This window comes from Periplaneta americana, chromosome 8 (assembly GCF_040183065.1).
Source record: "Periplaneta americana isolate PAMFEO1 chromosome 8, P.americana_PAMFEO1_priV1, whole genome shotgun sequence".
In the NCBI taxonomy this organism is placed as follows: domain Eukaryota; kingdom Metazoa; phylum Arthropoda; class Insecta; order Blattodea; family Blattidae; genus Periplaneta; species Periplaneta americana.
In genome coordinates, this window is record NC_091124.1 from 14,225,609 (window position 1) to 14,247,091 (window position 21,483).

Here is a 21,483-nt window from a genome sequence, read left to right on the forward strand (position 1 = left end):
TTTATTTGCTACTTTTTAAAATTGTACTGATTATAATTGTACAGGGTGATCCGTTTGGGTATGGATAAAATAAAAACACCGTAACACGTTTACTACTGAATTTTATTTCTTGAAACTTTGTGCATATAACACTGAAAGATGGGAGATTCCTCAGAGCTCAACATGATCCCCCATTGTGCACCCTGCACAACTCGTAACGGTGATACAATTCAGCCCATATCCGTTGTAACAGAAGAGGGGTGATTTGTTGAAAAGCTTGGGTAATTTTTACTCTCAGATTATCAATGTTCCTGGGTTTCTGTGAATAGGCAATGTCTTTAACAAAACCCCACACGAAGAAGTCAGGAGGGGTAATTTCTGGGGAGTTTGGGGACCAAGCCAAGAGATAGCTGCTTCTCGCACTGGGTTTCGTCTGCGACCTCCTGCGTGTTTTTTTAACACAGAACCTATTTCTACAAATGTTCGATACCACAACATTATGGAATCGCGTCGAAATTTCCTTATGTGAGGGCGGCAATGAACCTCCGGGTTCCTTAAAAGCCAGTAAGTAAGTAAGTAAGTAAGTAAGTAAGTAAGTAAGTAAGTAAGTAAGTAAGTAAGTAAGTAAGTAAGTAAGTAAGTAAATAAGTAAGTAAGTAAGTATTATTAGGAGATGAAAGGTCATATAGAGGCCGGGAAGTTAATTTTCTGCTTTTTCTTTCAGCAGAAAGGAGACGGTAAACTGTACTACATATCCAACGTTGCCAGAGTGCGAAAACTTCATGAGTGAGTACAGAGTTCTATTTCTTTCTCCTTCTTTTGTGCACATTTTTATCTGAATTCGTCTTGTAATATGACGGGAACTATAGTATGTAACTCGCAAACATGGCCAAATATTCTCGAGAAATAACACGTGACTGTTACGTCATTTAACAAGCAGTTGTTATGTTTCTCAATTTGCTTAGTTTTGTAAACAGAAAATGAAAGATATGCAGACGTAATCCACAAGTGGTTGTTTTTGAGTTATTAGCGCCGAGCTGCGGAAAAGCTTCTTAGAACGTCCAGCTTCTATCCAGTAACTTCTTAAAGTAAGGTCTTTCAACTTATGGAAAATGTCCTATACGAGAAACATGAGTCGTTCTGAGGTGGTACAAAAATTAAATAAACAGAAAAATTTTATTTTCAAGAAACATAGCCTATCCTTGTGTTAAAAGTTGATTGCACGAATAAGCAGTTTGGCAGTGGAAAATATTTTTTTACTGTAGCGTGTAGCAAAGAAATGTTAATGAATTCCTAACCGTCGTTGTTGTCATACATTTGAATTATAGCCTTTGAAATCGTAATTACAGTTTTCACAAGCACGATTTAAACAAAAAAATGCTGCAGAGGGCACTGATAATTCGTTTTAACTACTAGACATGTCTTTAATTACAGACAATCTCATTAACAAAGAGAACGAAATATTTATCTTGGTTTTGACGGTGGAGTCAACTGCGAACATGTTTCTTTGCAAAAATATATTTTTTCTACTTCACTTATTGTTTCATATGAAAGAATTTCTACCACTTAGTCTAAAAAAGAATCTTATTCAGACGCTTGTAATGCCCAATTTTGATTATTGCGATCTTGCTAACTAATGTAAGTTCACTCTTAGCTGAGAAACTACAACGTGTTCATAATATGTACACACAATTCATCTGCAGTACTCGTAAATTTGACCATATAACGCCTTCCCACCAGTTACTTTCATGGGTGTGTCTGAAGGAACGAAGAACAATACATTCACTGTTTCTTCTATTTAGAATCATGCATACTTCTACTCCGAATTATCTGCCATGGCGCTTTCAGTTTCTTACAACTCTTTGAAATTCTACCAAGATGTGTTCTTGCGTGTTCTTTTGCCCTCCGTTAGATTTAACTTATACCCTTTCTGCGTAAAGATATGCAGCATAGTAAAGCTATGAACCTTTCGACATGTGATCGTACCCACGTAAAGTTCTACGTAAAGGTAAGCAGCATAGTAGACTTATGCATCTTTCGACATGTGATCACACCCACGCGTAATTCAACGTGAAGATATGCAGCATAATAAAGCTAGGAACCTTTCGACACGTGATCGTACCCACGCGAAATTCTACGTAAAGATATGCAGCATAGCTATGAACCTTTTGAAATGTGATCGTACTCATGCGAAGTTCTACGTAAAGGAATGCAACATAGTAGACCTATGCACCTTTCGATATGTGATCGTACCCACGCGAAGTTCTACGTAAAGATATGCAGCATAGCTATGAACCTTTTGAAATGTGATCGTACCCATGCGAAGTTCTACGTAAAGGAATGCAACATAGTAGACCTATGCACCTTTCGATATGTGATAGTACCCACGCGAAGTTCTACGTAAAGATATGCAGCATAGCTGTGAACCTTTTGAAATGTGATCGTACCCATGCGAAGTTCTACGTAAAGGAATGCAACATAGTAGACCTATGCACCTTTCGACATGTGATCGTACCCACGCGAAATTCTACGTAAAGATATGCAGCATAGCTATGAACCTTTTGAAATGTGATCGTACCCATGCGAAGTTCTACGTAAAGGAATGCAACATAGTAGACCTATGCACCTTTCGATATGTGATCGTACCCACGCGAAGTTCTACGTAAAGATATGCAGCATAGCTATGAACCTTTTGAAATGTGATCGTACCCATGCGAAGTTCTACGTAAAGGAATGCAACATAGTAGACCTATGCACCTTTCGACATGTGATCGTACCCACGCGAAATTCTACGTAAAGATATGCAGCATAGCTATGAACCTTTTGAAATGTGATCGTACCCATGCGAAGTTCTACGTAAAGGAATGCAACATAGTAGACCTATGCACCTTTCGATATGTGATCGTACCCATGCGAAGTTCTACCGGTGAAATGAGTCCGGGATCCAGCACCGAAAGTTACTCAGCATTTGCTCATATTGGGTTGAGGGATGTGTCACAGTAAATCTATGTATCTTTCGGCATGTGATTGTACTGACGCGAAGTTCTATGTAAAGATATACAGCATAGTAAAACTATATTATATCTTTCGACATGTGATCGTCGTGTAATTCTACGTGAAGGTATGAAGCATAAAGCTATGCCACTATCGATTTATTTTTTACTTTGTTCTATTCTATTTATCTTTGAAAACACTTTCTCAAGCACTATTGTTAGCTCTTACATACTTCTACTCAGTGTCGTACTTTACTTTAGCCTATTACTGTACTTTCGTCAAGAACTAGATTGTCTCTCCCATTGGTGGTAACTGCCAGATATTAACTTTTATTGCAATCATCATCATCATCATCATCATCATCATCAAGAATTAGTTTCTTCTAAAACCTTTCCGACTACAAACTTGGACCAATAATAATTTAGTGGTCTGCCATTTTTCCAAATGTCTCATGCCAGGTATTGTGTAGTGTAGGTTTGTCCTTGGTAACTTACAATTCATCGGTAGTCTGCTACAAGCCGTGTCCATTGTATTCTGTACTGTTCCATTTATATTGTGACAGCGACGTGAGATTCGAACTCACGACCAGCGTCCCGCAAGAGAGAAGATCGCGCGCAGCAATTTGGGATGGCGCGCGGCGTAGAGGGGAAAGGGCCAACGCGGCGAGAGAGTGGAGAGAGTTTGCGCGCGCATCTTCTGCTTGCCTAGAGAGGCCGAGAAATCCGTCGAAATGGAAGACTCGCGAATTCGAACTTTCGAGGCTACGTCGCTGTGGTTATAAATTACGGACGCGTAGGAACGACAAGAGTTTTAGAGTTTTCAGTTATTCAGTCAGTGAGTAAGCCAGAGCAAGCAAGCCAGACTTGTGTGCCGGAGTTCGACTCGAGTGTGCGTCCGCATCTGCGTCAGCATCCGAAGGCCTGAGTTCGAGTGCAGTGGACCGCAGTTGGAGGGACCTGAGTTCGAGTGCAGTGGACCGCAGTTGGAGGGACCCGAGTTCGAGTACAGTGAACTGTCTCTGAAGGTCTGTGGTTCGAGATACTGTGAACTCGAGTGACTGAGATAGAAGAACTGTGAACTGAGAACTGGTAGTTCTGATTTGTAAATAGTGCTTTGTAAATATTAGTTAAGATTAACAGTTCATTGTTGTGCGTAATAGTCCAAGTAAATTGTCATTGTCGTCGGTGGAGTGCTATAACGAATACTGTGTTGAGTGAAGATCCAATTGTTGACGAGAGCGTTTAAGGCGAATTGTAGAAAGGAATTATTGTTGTGACGAATAAATTACATTGTTGTTACTAATAAAATTCACAATATATTTAGTTCGTATATTGGTAATTATTTTCTTGTACCTTCGGTTTTTTTTTTCCTAGCAATTTGTAGCGTCCCAGTGCTCTTGTAAATTTCTTTTCTTAAGACTGTATTCTCTGCATATAAAATTGCGTCATAGTAAAAGCCTTATCGCAATGTACATTTAGACTAAATCGAAGAAAATGTTAATAGGATGTAAGAATATAAAATTCTAACGTGAGTTTTGAAAGAACTTCGCCTTGAAGAATAAAAGAGTAAGCTGTGGGCTGACGTGACGTGTTAAGACATGTTACCATGTATTAACACATTTTATATTAAAATCCGGATCTTATATTTGAATAAGTGTGTTTACATTGCTCTGATATGTCGTATTATGACGTGTTTTTGCGCATGTAGCACGTGTGATTTAAAGTCTTATTTCCCAGATTTCGTCAGACGTGTTAAGGCGCCAGAAGTGCTCTGTTCATTGTCAAATCGTGTATCGTGAATATGAACAAGGCAGAGGATCTTATTAAACAAATGAGGTAATACACCATCTCGTACTACCCGTCAGACAAGGACCAACTTCCACGCAGAGAAGCGTGGGAGGAGATTGGCGAAAAATTGAATTGTTAGGTAATTTTCTTTACATAAATTACTATCTATTTTTGTTCAAGCATTGGCAAAATCTGTATATGAAAACGTTTGAAACAGATTTTACAGTTACATTTATTATTAAATGTACAATAATGTGTTGAAATATTCAAGCTATAGACGTATTAAACACTTAAACACATCTATTCAACTAACGCGACCCTACGTCATAGTATCAATACCTGAACCCCAGACACCGTGTTAAAGCGTGTTGTACGCAGGTTAATACCATACATTACACGTATACAAAGAACACGAAATCCATTAAATGACAAATATGTATAAGGATAATTGATTGATAAGGGAGAAAGGAGAAAAGAAACCGCGAAATCTGTTAATTCGCAGTGAAAAATATGTTTCACGAGAAGATGTGGACACATTGTATAGTCGGTTGCTTTGTAACTGTTATGTTGGCACAATTTGAGATATTAGTCAGGCAAGCATGCTGCTCTAAATTCAGTCGCCAATTTTTTTCAGATGCCATAGGCCTATTGTGTGTATATTTTATATCGCGATTATAACATAACTTTTTGCGGAAATGTAATATTATTATTCCTTTATATAGCGAGTTGTAGATATGAAGTGACTGTTTTTCACACATCATTTTTCAGCACGAACATTTATTTAGTAACATTAAGTTTAAACTTAAAGTTTGGTAACAAAGCGCCAACCGTCTTTGATCTCAGGTATACCTCATAATATTTCGAGTTTAAAACCTCAATGTCGTCTTGAAGAATGAAAGAGTAAAGCTATAGCCTTCTTTCACAGACAGAATACGAAATTCGGAATGACGCTTCTCGGGTTCTCAGTCAAGTGAGTTGGATTGTTGCTTCCAAGCTTTCGATGACTAGCTCTGTCATCTTCTTCAGGGATCGAAGTGCCATGGGACCATGTCTAGCCGGTATATAGGTATGTAAGAGGTCAGTATGGCTTCCCGCTGCGGGCCAATCAGGAGCTAGTTCCTAGTCCCGAACGCTTGCTGTGTTTTGGTTGGTCGAAGATTGTTTATTACAGGTTTCCACGCTGTTCTCAGTTGTAGACTCCCGTCTCTTTGAAATTATTGTCATCTAGTTGGATTTTGTTGGCTTCCTTGATGACCAGATCCCAATAACCCGATGTCTTGTCCAAGACATTGCAGGCGTCAAAATCAATCTTGTGGTTCGTTTCCAGGCTGTGTTGCGCTACTGCCGACTTATCGAGGTGATAACATATTCTTATGCTGCGTTCATGTTCCTTGGAGCGTTTCATAATGATGAGACGAGACAGTGTTTTGGGATCTGTCCTTGAGTACAGTACCCAGTCAGTGAGCACCTGTTGCCACTGCAGCTGAGAGTGGTATCGCCTCCCAAATACACACAGTTGTCAGTCTTATTGCCCACTGACTGCGGCAGAGATAAGATACTCGCACTTTGCATTTCTGGAGTGTGTCCTTGAGTACAGTATCCAGTCAGTGAGCATCTGTTGCCACTGCAACTGAGAATGGTACCACCTCCTAAACACAAGTCAGCAATCTGCCAATCACAGTTGTCAGTTTTATCGCCCATAGGCTCTGACAAAGATAGATACTCGCTCTTAACGTTCCCATTACCTATTTCACATGTCAGAAACGGTGGCTTTGGATTTACAGCATAGAAACCTGTAATCAAAAAAGTCTCGACCAACCAGAACACGGTAGGCGGCCGGGACTAGGAACTATATTCTAATTGGTCCGCAGCGGGAAGTCCTGCTTATATACCGGCTAAACATGGTCCCATTGGCACTTCGATCCCTGAAGAAGATGGCAGAGCTATTCATCGAAAGCTTGGAAGCAATAACCCAACTCACCTGGCTGAGAACCCGAGAAAAGTGTGTGTGTCTAATGCCTACCCACTTCACTTTACGTGATTCGAGTTCCGGATACTGCGAATAGATGGCAGGACTGTTTTCAAATTGCACACCACTTCGGCGGGCCACGTTATGCATGATGTGTATCTGTGAAGAGTTGTCTTGTATTAGGGTGAGTGTATGTTAAGCGTTCGTGAAAGTGTAGTGTAGGGAGTGAATGAGGATGATAATGATGGTGAAGAAGGGAGAAGGGGAAATCCGGTGCCGGCACGTAGCCTACTCCTGTCTAATAGCATCAAGGGGGCCGCCAGTCTTAACATCCCCATCCGACGGACGAATCACTATCAACAGTAAGCAAATCAAGATTTCAGGTATAACTCCCTGTAAAGTTGATTTGAATAATTTCGAGGGAAAAATTGTTCCGGAGCCGGGTATCGAACCCGGGACCTTTGGTTTAACGTACCAAGGCTCTACCACTGAGCTACTCGGGAACTCTAACCGACACCGATCCAATTTTTCCCTCTATATCCACAGACCTCAAAGTGGGCTGACAACCGTCAAGCAACCAACTTCGAGTGCACACTAACTCCGTGTGACTTAAATTGTGGTTTTCTGTTAACGAACAGTGACGTGTATTATGCAAATCAAGATTTCAAATATAACTCCCTGTAAAGTTGATTTGAATAGTTTCGAGGGAAAAATTGTTCACTATCAACAGTGATATATGCCTTCCCTTCACATGCACTGCGGAGAGATTTGGGATTTAACCCAGGCATATTGGTGCACAATCTAGTGATTAGAAGTTGTGCACCGCCATCTCTCTTACTCCCGAGGTAGAAATTTTACAAGAAATATTCCATATACAACGCAGGAGAAACCTCAAGTCCTACAATACGAAATTCATTGAATAAGACATAGGAGGACAGTGGATTGATAAGGAAGAATGGAGAAAAGAACCAGGAGGAATGGTACTTCGCAGTGAAAAATATGTGACCTGTAAAACATATTGATTTGTTGTGCAATCTTGTGTCATATAACCCAATACTTGCAATCTTCCGAGGATCAAGGGCAAGCATAGTATAATTTTATTCTTTCAACTGCTATGAGCATCAATACGTGAAGAGCACTGACCTGGACCCTGGACTCCGTGAGGCCGATCCGCATGGCGATCTCCTCGCGCATGAAGATGTCCGGGTAGTGGGTCTTGGAGAAGCAACGCTCCAGCTCGTTGAGCTGCGCGGGCGTGAAGCGGGTGCGGTGCCGCTTCTGCTTCGCCGGCTTGTCGGAGTCGGAGGCGGGTCCGGGCGCCAGGCCGCCGTGGCCCTGCTGCTGCTGCTGCTGCTGCCCCGCTTGCGGAGGGGGAAGCCCCGGCGGCGGCTCGCACAGCGACGCTGTACCCAGGCGCCCGCTATGGTGGTCTGAGTTGCCCCCGTGGTCCAGGGGAGAGACCTTCAGCTCTGAGTGGTGGCGTTTGAGGTCATCGCACACGTCTTTGGGACCTGCGGCACACGAAAGCGGACTGTTCAGTCTTGTGGTGTGAGTACGATGCCATTCATTGAAATGCCGGTAATATTAGAAAAGAAAAAGACGAGCAAGAACCCGAACTAGAAAATGAGGGGGAAGAGAAATGTAGTAGTCGAACATTAAGTAAAACTAAATTGGAGAAGAAGAAAAGAAACAGAATATGACTATATTTTATTTCATTAAAATATTTTCATAGAAATTTTAGTAGTAATAGTAGTAGTAGTAATAGTAGTAGTAGTAATAGTAGTAGTAGGTTTATTTTGCCTGGCAGACTTAAGGCCATGAGGCTTTCTCTTCCACTCCACCAGGTTTCAATAATATACATACTTACTTCCTTAATTACAAATGGCTTTTAAGGAACCCGAAGGTTCATTGCCGCCCTCACATAAGCCCGCCATTGGTCCCTATCCTGTGCAAGATTAATCCAGTATCATCATATCCCACCTCCCTCAAATACATTTTAATATTATCTTCCCACCTACGTCTCGGCCTCCCAAAAGGTCTTTTTCCCTCCGGCCTCCCAACTAACACTCTATATGCATTTGTGGATTCGCCCATACGAGCTACATGCCCTGCCCATCTCAAACGTCTGGATTTTATGTTCCTAATTATGTCAGGTGAAAAATACAATGCGTGCAGTTCTGCGTTGTGTAACTTTCTCCATTCTCCTGTAACTTCATCCCTCTTAGCCCAAAATATTTTCCTAAGCACCTTATTCTCAAACACCCTTAACCTATATTCCTCTCTCACAGTGAGAGTCCAAGTTTCACAACCATACAGAACAACCAGTAATATAACTGTTTTATAAATTCTAACTTTCAGATTTTTTGACAGCAGACTAGATGATAAAAGCTTCTCAACCGAATAATAACACGTATTTCCCATATTTATTCTGCGTTTAATTTCCTCCCGAGTGTCATTTATATTTGTTACTGTTGCTCCAAGATAAGCTTATTTGAATTTTTCCACCCCTTCGAAGGATAGATCTCCAATTTTTATATTTCCATTTCGTACAATATTCTGGTCACGAGACATAATCATATACTTTGTCTTTTCGAGATTTACTTCCAAACCGATCGCTTTACTTGCTTCAAGTAAAATTTCTGTGTTTTCCCTAATCGTTTGTGGATTTTCTCCTAACATATTCACGTCATCCGCATAGACAAGAAGCTGATGTAACCCGTTCAATTCCATACCCTGCCTGTTATCCTGAACTTTCCTAATGGCATATTCTAAAGCGAAGTTAAAAAGTAAAGGTGATAGTGCATCTCCCTGCTTTAGCCCGCAGTGAATTGGAAAAGCATCAGATAGAAACTGGCCTATACGGACTCTGCTGTAAGACACATTTTAATTAATCGAACTAGTTTCTTGGGAATACCAAATTCAATAAGAATATTATATAGAACTTCTCTCTTAACCGAGTCATACGCCTTATTGAAATCTATGAATAACTGATGTACTGTACCCTTATACTCCCATTTTTTCTCCTATATCTGTCGAATACAAAAAATCTGATCAATAGTCGATCTATTACGCCTAAAACCACACTGATGATCCCCAATAATTTCATCTACAAATGGAGTTAATCTTCTCAAAAGGATATTCGACAAAATTTTATACGACGTCAACAAAAGTGATATTCCTCGAAAGTTACTACAGTTAGTCTTGTCCCCCTTCTTAAAAATAGGTACGATTAAGGACTCCTTCCATTGTTCTGGTATAATTTCCTTTTCCCAAATTGCAAGTACAAGTTTATAAATTTCGATTTCCACCCTCTTGTATTAATTCTGCTGGCTTTTTATCAATACCTAGAGACTTGTACTTTTTCAGATTTTCTATCGCAATTTCGACTTCAGAAAGTGTGGGTTCCGGTATGAATGGCTCAGCAGTTTGTATTTGAATTTCGTCCCGATCATTTCTATTTGGCCTATGTATATTTAGTAGTTGCCCAAAATAGTTTTTCCATCTGTTCAGGATTGAATGAAAGTCTGCAAGCAAGTCACCATTCTCATCCTTGATCACGTTTACCCTTGCCTGATATCCGTTTTTAAATTCCTTTATACCCTTATATAAATCTCGAATGTTTTTATTCTTACTATTTGTTTCTACCTCATTCAGTTTTTCCTTCAAGTAATCTCCCTTTTTATTCCTAAGTGTAAAAAGAGAGAAGCCATTATTAACCCTTAGAATGACAAAACTTCATTTCTCACACTAGTTTATTAAACCGTGTCGGACCGTAAGGAAAACAACTATCGCAATGTTCAAATTTTATATGTTGTACAATATTATAGTAATTTTAATCTAGACACTCATAAACAGATATATCTTCATTTTATAGACATTGCATGAATGTGCTTTGTGACATAAGATTTACAGCGTATATGATGGAGTTATGTGAAACTAAATACAAATATTTACACACAGAATACTTAATACATTTTACAGGAGAGAGAGTTCGTCCAAAGGGCTGGATTCGGGAAGAGTACCTAAAACGCTCATTGTATTTTCGCGTTGAATAGCAATACTTAAGCGTTGATGCAAATAAGTAGTGCAATGACGATCACCAGTAATGGAGATCAAAATTTGGCCGATTTGAGATACCAAATTTTTATTAGGCCTATAGTATTGTAAAATTTTGGTTAAATTTAATTTTCCTACCATTTTTTTATTGTTCTATTAAAATTATAGCATGTAGCCTATTAACCTATTGTATCCTATAGGATACTTTAGGAATTTAAGGGTTAAGATGGTAAGCATAATATAATATAGCCGACTGTTTCGATTTTTTAAACAGTTTATATTTATAACTCGGCGATTAAAGAAACAAAACTATCGATATTAATTTTTTGTGTTCTCATTAACTTTTCGTTTATTTTTAGTGATGCCACGTGAATGAACCCCCCTCGTATTTCTATTAATAGAAGCACAATACTACCTGAAAAGGGAGGGGTTACTACATTTTTATACCCCATTATTGTATAAATTAAAGCATATGACAATCAAACCAATTTTATATAACGATTATGACATTGAATTAAGTGCTATTTTTAATGATAATCGTCCTAAGAGCTTTTATGTTTCAATTAATTGCCCGACCATCACTCTCTAGGGGGCGTTGGAAATCGATCATTTGAAGTTTCAATGTCATATCTGGCAACAGCGCGGTGGGGCTGGGTTTGTATGATAATGACATGTGAATTATGAGCGTTTTGTTTGCGCTCCAGTCGCTAATGAGTGAGTAACGCTCCAGTGATTGACACCACCATGTCGCTAACCAGAAGCTCACGCTGCCACTGCCTCCACAAGGAGTCAACCGGTCGTGTAAAAACACACGATTGATAGGCCTGTCATAGCGTGTGATATTCTCCGTGTTCACGTCATGTATGTCTTTGGCTGCCCTGCTTACATGCAATGTGCTGCGTTATACTCGACATATTTGTAAATTATCTCCCAGAACAAGAGCCCAATCTGTCAAGCAGCGGAATTCTGTACTAATTCAGTTTATAGTAGATCCGGGGTTCGATGTCCAAATGGATCGGGGTTTCTAAGGTTTGAACCCAAGCGAGGACTATGAATTTGTATGTATGTATGTATGTATGTATGTATGCATGTATGTATGTATGTATGTATGTATGTATGTAGGTATGTTTTTTATTTTAGTAGGTTATTTTACGACGCTTTATCAATATCTTTGGTTATTTAGCGTCTGAATGAGATGAAGGTGATAATGCCGGTGAAATGAGTCTGGGGTCCAGCACCGAAAGTTACCCAGCATTTGCTCGTATTGGGTTGATGGAAAACCCCGGAAAAAACCTCACCCAGGTAACTTACCCCGACCGGGAATCGAACCCAGGCCACTTGGTTTCGCGGCCAAACGCGCTAACCGTTACTCCACAGGTGTGGACTGACTGTATGTATGTATGTATGTATGTATGTATGTATGTATGTATGTATGTATGTATGTATGTATGTATGCATGTTTTTATTTTAGTAGGTTAATTTACGACGCTTTATCAACATCTTTGGTTATTTAGCATCTGAATGAGATGAAGATGATAATGCCGGTGAAATGAGTCCTGGGTCCAGCACCGAAAGTTACCCAGCATTTTCTCATATTGGGTTGATGGAAAACCCCGGAAAAAACCTCACCCAGGTAACTTGCCCCGACCGGGAATCGAACCCAGGACAAACGCGCTAACCGTTACTCCACAGGTGTGGACTGTATGTATGTATGTATGTACGTATGTATGTATGTATGTATGTATGTATGTATGTATGTATGTATGTATGTATGTATGTATGTAGCCTATGTGCCCATGGTGTTCCGAGGCGAAGTTGTTAACTTCTGATATCGGCAAGTATTTATCAGCACTTAACGGCGACTCTCTCTCTACGGCTTTCCTCCGCCAAAGAATTAGTATTGCCATTCAACGCGGGAACGCTATAAGTGTTATGGAGACCTTTCCAGAATCTAAATCATTGGAAGAGATATTCTGTTTCGTGTAGAGCTGTAGACAGTTTTTCGCACCCTTTAATTTTGTTGCTAATTTCTAGTTTGTCCCTTATTCAATTGTTTAATTTAAATTTCAAAATTGAATTAAAGTTTATTTTGTATAAGACAGTTTGATATGTTGTTTTTAGATAATATTGTTCTAAATTAAAGCATTAGATAAAATTGTTAAGTAGGATAAAACCACTCTGTGAATTATTATTGTTCCAATATTTATTGTTTGTATACATATATTTATTAATATACTGTATATTTCATTATATAACGTTTCAAGTTTTAATTAATTTGTTTGTATGTATGTATGTATGTATGTATGTATGTATGTATGTATGTATGTATGTATGTATGTATTGTATGTATGTATGTATGTATGTATTGTATGTATGTATGTATGTATGTATGTATGTATGTATGTATTTATGTATGTATGTATGTATGTATGTATGTATGTATGTATGTATGTATGTATGCATGCATGCATGCATGTATGTATGTATAATACTAATACTAATAATAATAATAATAATAATAATAATAATAATAATAATAATAATAATAATAATAAACGTGGATTCTGACTGGAGCTCAACAGAGAAGAATTGAGGCTGCTGAGATGAGACTCTTAAGGCCACTAGCACAATTTAGACTACAGGACCATAAAAGAAATGAAGGTATACGTCAAGAACTGAATATCGAGAGTATAACAACTATAATTGGAAAATATAGAAATAATTGGTGCGACCATATAACAAGAATGCCCAACGACAGGATACCTTTCAGAACATGGTATTATCACAGCCTACTATATACAGTCGCGAAGCTCAATATGTAGTAAAAATGCAAACATGGGTATTTGCCCACCACTAGGATCGCTACTATCGTCTCATCATCGCAGATCTCTCTCCTAGCAGACGTCAAAATATGTTACACTTTCGTTGTCGTGTTCTTTTGGAAAAATTAACAGCTTCCTTCCGTTATTGAAATATTAAATGCATAAAGTTAATTTATTATTTTAATGAAGTATATTAAATTCCACCATAAACTCGAAGATACCTGCAAGAAATAAGTATATAATTTTTGTTTGTGCAAAACGAACTGAAATTTACTATAATAGCTTCACTCATTCAAGATTATAGCGATAATTAACTATGAAACCAATAAATATTAATTTGCATTTCCCTTTACAACAATAATAATGGAAATATGAATTAATGGAGTAACTTACGTGTACCGCTACTTGTAGTGTAGGCTTACGTAGTTAACAAAGTGGGATGAGGTTAAGCAATAATAATCACACCAGAATTGGAAATAAAACGTGATCAATAAATTTTATTATAACAGACTTTTTCTACGTCTCTAGTAAAGCAACAAATAAAAATAACAGCAAAATTAACAGCTATAATTAAAAACACATCCTTTGAAAAAAATTGGCCTAAGCAATAATAATCCCACCAGAATTGAAAATAAAACGTGATCAAAAAATTTCATGAAAACAAACTTAATTTTTCTACGTCTTTAGTAAAATAACACATAAAAATAATAACAAAATTAATAGCTACAATTAAATATACATCCTCCGAAAAAAAAAAAAAAAAAAACCTTTATTTCGCTGGAAATTTAGCAGCCTAAGTGACAGAACTTTAACCGGTATCTAATGTCCTTTCGGTTAGACTGAAACATTTCATTGTGAAATTTAAGGATATAATGTATTCTGACAGTCACAAAGAACTTCAAAATTAACAGTTTTGTTTCTGCACAGCATTCTTGTGGAAACACAGGAACCTATCTGAATGTTTCGGAAATCGGACAAAGGATAACTCTGGCCTCTTTCTCTTACTGTTGCTACAATTTATAGCACTACAAACGTCTCCTCCTTGTCCCATATTATTATTCCAATTATTATATTTTAGCCATTAACATTTTCATTACAACCAATAACGAACATTTCACAAGCATCAATGTGAAATACGCAACGAGCTAGCACTCGATAGAAATACGACACAGTCGAAAGTCGACCATGGACAGTCTATTGTTTCTAGTTGCTAACCGCTTGGAGCGCTTTGTCACGAGATTTGCAAAAAAACACCTCAAGCTTCGCGACTGTATATAGTAGACTGGGGTATTATAGACCTACACGAAGAAGACGAGTGGGGTGACCAAAGAGACGTTGGGGAGACCAGTTTGACCGATAAAATTCTGGAGGCGGAACAGGCCATCGGCCTAAACCTTGAAGTAATTGAATAATTCGTATGTACTTTCTGGCTTTTAAGGAACCCCGAGGTTCATTGCCGCCCTCACATAAGCCCGCCATCGCTCCCTATCCTGTGCAAGATTAATCCAGTCTCTATCATCATATCCCACCTCCCTTAAATCCATTTTAATATTATCCTCCCATCTACGTCTCGGCCTCCCTAAAGATCTTTTTCCATCCGGCCTCCCAACTAACACTCTATATGCATTTCTGGATTCGCCCATACGTGCCACATGCCCTGCCCATCTCAAACGTCTGGATTTAATGTTCCTAATTATGTCAGGTGAAGAATACAATGCGTGCAGTTCTGTGTTGTGTAACTTTTTCCATTCTCCTTTAACTTCTTCTCTTTTAGCCCCAAATATTTTCCTAAGAAGTAGATCTAGGGCGAAGGGCTAATAACCAATCACAGTAAAAAACAGCTTGTTACGAAACCTTACAATAAGTATGAATGGATGTATAATGATAATAATAATAATAATAATCATCATCATCATCATCAATCAACATCATCAACATTCCTCCAAGCATTAGGTCATGTGGCCTGTTACAGTCTCAAAGAAAAATTGTCTATCTAGTGTTTCTTGGGACATCCCAGTGATCTCTTTCCTTGACGGAAATAACGAAGCATAGCTCTTGGGATTCTATACGATGACACCCGTTGTAGATGGTTCATGCAGTTGGCCTGGTGATTTTCTATATAGTGGAGAACTGACTTTAGTCCCAGTTCTTCCATTACTCCCTCATTTCGTTTATGGTTCCATCTTAATAATAATAATAATAATAATAATAATTATTATTATTATTATTATTATTATTATTATTATTATTATTATTGTTTATTTAACCTGGCAGAGTTAAGGCCATAACACTCAAGCAGGAGTAAAACTGCAATACAAAAAACACTAGATAATCATAATACAATGTATACAAGAAGTCAATAGAAATAAGACTTTATATACGACATACAGGAAGAAAGGAAAAGACATAATAAAATGTGAAAAGTAAGTCAATATAAATTAGATATACAAAGTATAAAAATATGAGACAATAATATTAGTAACAATAATAATAATAATAATAACAATAATAATGATGATAATAATAACAAATAGTAAAGTATAAAGCAAACAATGAACACGATATTTATTAGGTACACACAGTAGGAAAAATTACGATTATAAGTAACTCAAGTTATCACAAATATAGATATACCATTATCAGGAAATGTGATGAAACAAAAACAGATTATTATTATTATTATTATTATTATTATTACTATTACTATTATTATTATTACTGTTATTATTATTATTATTATTATTATTATTACTACTACTATTATTATTATTATTATTACTATTATTATTACTATTATTATTATTACTATTATTATTATTATTATTATTATTATTATTATTATTATTATTATTATACTGCCATTTCTATCATTCATTCTTATCATCATTTGTTGTTTTGTTTTGTTCCTTATCGTGCTAAACTGTAATTGGCCTTGTGCTGCTGTTTTGCACGTTAATATTCTAAATAAATAAATAAATAAATAAATAAATAAATAAATAAATAAATAAATAAATAAATAAATAAATAAATAAATAATAATTATTATCATCATTATTATTATTATTATTGTGATGTACTTAAGTACATCTGATCTTTCCATGCAGGAATTCTGCATTGCCATATGATGAAGGATGGGTAGAACAGAGAAAAATTCTCTCCGGCACTGAGATTCGAACCCGGGTTTTCAGCTCTACGTGTTGACGCTTTATCCACTAAGCCATACCGGATTCCAGTTCCGATGCCGGATCGAATCTCCTCAGTTTAAGTTCTAGCTCTCAGTTTCCCCTTTGATTGCCTACCCTCATGTCCCGTTTCACAGAATATGTGACAGTGGTACAATGTCCAACGAATCACTCGTGATTCAAGATGGCGCTCATCCCGTCGGATCCCGGCTACTTAGTCACTCGTAATGAGTGCACCTTTGTACATAGTGGGTATTTGATTTTTATAAGCATATTAAATATTTTACTGTAGTTTCTAATCAGCGATAAAATGCGAAATTGAGTACAAAATTCGGAATGTGTTTGTTTCTGCTAAATAAAAGCGACATTACATTTTATTCAACTTTTTGTGCTTGTGTAAAAAATTGGAAACTATATGAAAGCCCTGACACATACAGATTCTTACATTTTTTCAAATAGTTTTGTCACACTTCCATGTTAGCTATTACAGTATTAACATCATCACAGAAATGTGACCTACCTGATACCCTCTTTGTTGTTATTTGAACCGTTATCTCGAGTTTTCAACTAATCTGTCTAGTGCTGGTGGTAGAATATTGGCTGCCTACGCGATCTCTTTAGGTCTAGTGTTCACTCAAAAATTGCGTGTGGTTGCAGATAGCGTCATGTATTACAGGTGCTATTTTCGGTTCAAATTTGTCGAGTATGACGAAGTTCGATATTCGCCAATGTTCGCTCTGTAGAAGGAGGCTTGTCGTGTTTGTTATACCCTGTTAGAAAATATTCGCTCCACTCCCACCTCTTCATGCTTTAACCGCCTTAAGGATTTTAACAGAGAACTTGCGATAAGTTTTTCATATTAAATAAGACGAAGTTTTCAATGTCTTGGTTGCCTCTCTTATGTTCGAACATTATAGGACACTAGTAACAGATGATTTTGATTGAGTAAAATGGGTGGGAATAAAGTTACACCATATTTTTGACATGTTTTTAATGTCCATAATTTCACTGTAATTTTATATTTTGTTCCCTTATTTATTTATTTATTTACTTACTTACATACGTACTTATTTATTTACTTATTTTATATATTTATTTATTTATTCGTTCGTTCTTCTTACTTATGTACTTAATTATTTATTTTCAAGAATTTGAACTGGAACATCTAGAAAATGCAACTATTAACACATTGATGGCATTGAATTTCTATCATAAAACCTTCCATGGAAAATGTTCTACCCGAGAAAGCTTAAAAATGCTAAATTACAACATTAAAAGTGCTTTAAAATACCAAATTCGGTATTTAAAATTCTAAATTTTTAAATAATTTTAAGGGAAAAATTGTTCCGGGACCGGGTATCGATCCCGGGACCTCTGGTTGAACGTACCAGCGCTCTCCCAACTGAGCTACCCTGAACTCCACCCGACACCGTCTCAACTTTTCCCTTTATATCCACACAACTCGCGTGGGCTGACGAACCGCCAGAGACCCACATCGAGTGCACACAATCTCTGTGTGACTTGGAATTGTGGTTTTCTGTTAACGTACACAGTGACGTATATATTATGCAAATCTAATCTTTCAGGTGAAGCTCCCTGTAAAGCAGATTTGAATAATTTTAAGGGAAAAATTATTCAAATCTGCTTTACAGGGAGCTTCACCTGAAAGATTAGATTTGCTAAATTTTTAATTTCAAGTTCTTAAAATATATTATATTTTCGTATAGGGTATAGAAGAATTTTTTGAGGCTGCCAACCAGCAATCCATCGAATAGCAGACACAAGAAAATGTTGCGAAATAAACATTGAAATAAAACCCTCAGGTAAAGCGAAGAAGAGGAAAACCAAAAAAAAAAAAAATAACATGGCGAATGACAACTGAAAAAGATTTTTAAAATATGGAAAAGGCACGGGCACAAACAAGGTCTAGAGACAGAATAAATCTCGATTGAAACCATTTCTAGACACCATAATGTTCCACCCACGAGCTAAGGAAGCAAGATGAAGAAATATGTATGTATATTGAGACTGTGTATCGTGATACCCATTTTGGGATGTTTTTCAAACGTATGATGAAATGGAAAATTTCCAGCGTTTCGGAGCTCTCTGCTCATTCCATCTTAAGGCACGTGTTTACAGCTAATTGAAGTACGTCATCTGTGTTGCAATCGTCACTTAGTCATTAGCAAAAGGCAGACTACTGAGATCCGTTAAGACAAGATACTGCTCATAACAAAACAAAGCTATGACTTCAGACTTCTTAACTTTGCAATTGGATATATTTTATCCACGCTGTAACAACTGCGAAATTATCTATAGGCGATGGAAATGGTAACAGCGAGATTGAACATGGCGAAATGAATCCGTGAATTACCTGGCATTTGCCTTACAGTTTGGGAAAATCTCGAAAAAAACGCAAACAGGTTTTCAGCCCTATCGGGATTCGAACTCTCGCCGGAGCTCAGCATAGGCACAGTAGACGATTATGATGATAATCATGACATCCATTTGTTTAATGCAGTCGCTGTTAGCCGATTTTCACTCTCCAGTAATACGTTCTTTCCTATCTTTCTCCTAGTGGTTTGTTGATTAGTCAACTGTCATCCAGTCTGCTCTCAAAAAACCTGAAAGTTATAATTTATAAAACAGTTGTATTACCGGTTGTTTTATCTGGTTGTGAACCTTGAACTACCACTTTGAAAGAGGAACAGAGGTTAAGGGTGTTTAGGATAAGGTGCTTAGTAAAATACTTGGGGGTAATAGGGATGAAGTTACAGGAGAATGGAGAAAGTTACACAACGCAAAACTGCACGCATTTTATTCTTCACCTGACATAATTCAAAACATTAAATCAAGACGTTTGAGATGGTCAGGCATGTAGCACGTATGGGCGAATCCAGAAATGCTTATAGAGTGTTATTTGGGAGACCGGAGGGAAAAAGATCTTTGGATAGGCTGACAAAAAAGTTAATTTTTTTCCCCCTATGTTAATAATGTCAAAAGAAGTGCTTATACAAATTTCGGCCACTCGATCGCAATTACGAGGCCATCCAGAAAGTGATTTTCCCTGAGACCATTTACAGAAAAAATCATAATTGCATGGAAATATTTACTGAAACAGATACAGCAGTTGTTGCGCTATTTTTCAACATATTCCTCACCGGAATTGAGACATTTGTCGTACCATGGGATCAATTTTTGTATCCTTGTGTCGTAGAAGTCAGCCATCTGGGATCGGAATCAGCGTTTGACAGGCTTCTGTACCTCTCTGCCGATCCCATTATATAACAAATGTGTCATTTCCGGTGGAGAATATGTTGAAAAATAGATAAAAAATTGCTGTGTCTCTTTCAATAAATTTCTCCAATGAAATTATGTTTTCTTTCTGTTTACGACCTCTGACGAAGTTATTTTTATGGCCCTTGTAATTGCGTTCGAGTGGCCAAAATTTGTATAAGCACATCTTTTGACATTATTAACATGGTGAAAGAAAAAAATAGCTTTTATATCTGCCCCCATCAGAATGTTTGCTTGTGAGACGTAGATGGGAGTATAATATAAAAATGGATTTGAGGGAGGTGAGATATGATGGCAGGGACTGGATTAATCTTGTTCAGAATAGGGACCGATGGCGGGCTTATGTGAGGGTTGCAATGAACCTCCGTGTCATCTAAAAGCCATAAGTACTCGTAAGTACGTATAGGCTACGTCTAATTTATTATTATTATTACTCTTATTATTGTTATTGTTATTATTATTGTTATTATTGTTATTGTTATTATTATTGTTATTATTATTGTTATTATTATTGTTATTATTATTATTGTTATTATTGTTATTATTATTGTTATTGTTATTGTTATTATTATTATTGTTATTATTATTATTATTATTATTATTATTGTCATTATTTTAATTTTATACTATACGTTGGTTAGATCCAAGCTTGAATATGCATCTGTTGTATGGAACTCCATTACTTCCACTGACTCAGCTAAATTGGAGAATATTCAAAGAAAATTTATTTTCTTGTGTTCTTATAGATCTTTACCAAATTCCGATTATAACTATGAGATTAAATGCAATTATTTCAATTGCGGTAGTTTGTTCACCAGACGTCAGGATCTTGATTATTTATTTTTTTGTAAAGTCATTAAGGGTGATATTGATTGTGAATCTTTCATAAGCAATATCAGTCTTCGTATTCCTGCTAAGATTTCATAAATTGTTTTATAATAAGAATCCTAAATCTCTCTCTCCGGTCTGCAGATGCATTAAATATGCTAATTTGCATGGATTCAACTTAGATCCATTTAATGTGTAGTATATCTTTGAGTTTTTAACTCACTGATCTAATTTTATAATTATTTGTCCCTGTCATTTCTTGCATTTGGTCAATTGATTAATGTAGACTATTCCATTATTTAAATTATCTCATTGTACTAATTTTATAATTATTATTTGATCAATGATTGATGTAGACTATTATTTTGTTTGTATTTCATCTCATTGACATTTTCTTTCACTCATTCTCATCATCATTTGTTGTTTTGTTCTGTTTTGTATCGTGCTAAACTGTAATTGGCCTTGTGCTGTTGTTTTTGCACGTTAATATTCTAAATAAAAAAAAATAAATAAATAAAATTATTATTGTTTTTGTTGTTATTATTATGTTATTGTTATTATTATTGCTG

At 36.9% G+C, this 21,483-nt stretch overlaps 1 protein-coding gene across 3 annotated transcripts in view; it reads right to left on the bottom strand.

The window, feature by feature from the left end:
* LOC138704511 (homeobox protein orthopedia-like) overlaps positions 1-21,483 on the bottom strand; it is a 384,195-nt gene that overhangs the window by 292,256 nt on the left and 70,456 nt on the right. For all 3 annotated transcript variants that reach the window (XR_011333362.1, XM_069832465.1, XM_069832466.1), the window contains exon 2: positions 7,873-8,240. Coding sequence is in view for 2 of the 3 variants with exons in the window: in XM_069832465.1 (XP_069688566.1) it covers positions 7,873-8,240 (368 nt within the window). In the remaining variant the exon portion in view is untranslated. The remainder of the gene's footprint in view (positions 1-7,872; positions 8,241-21,483) is intronic.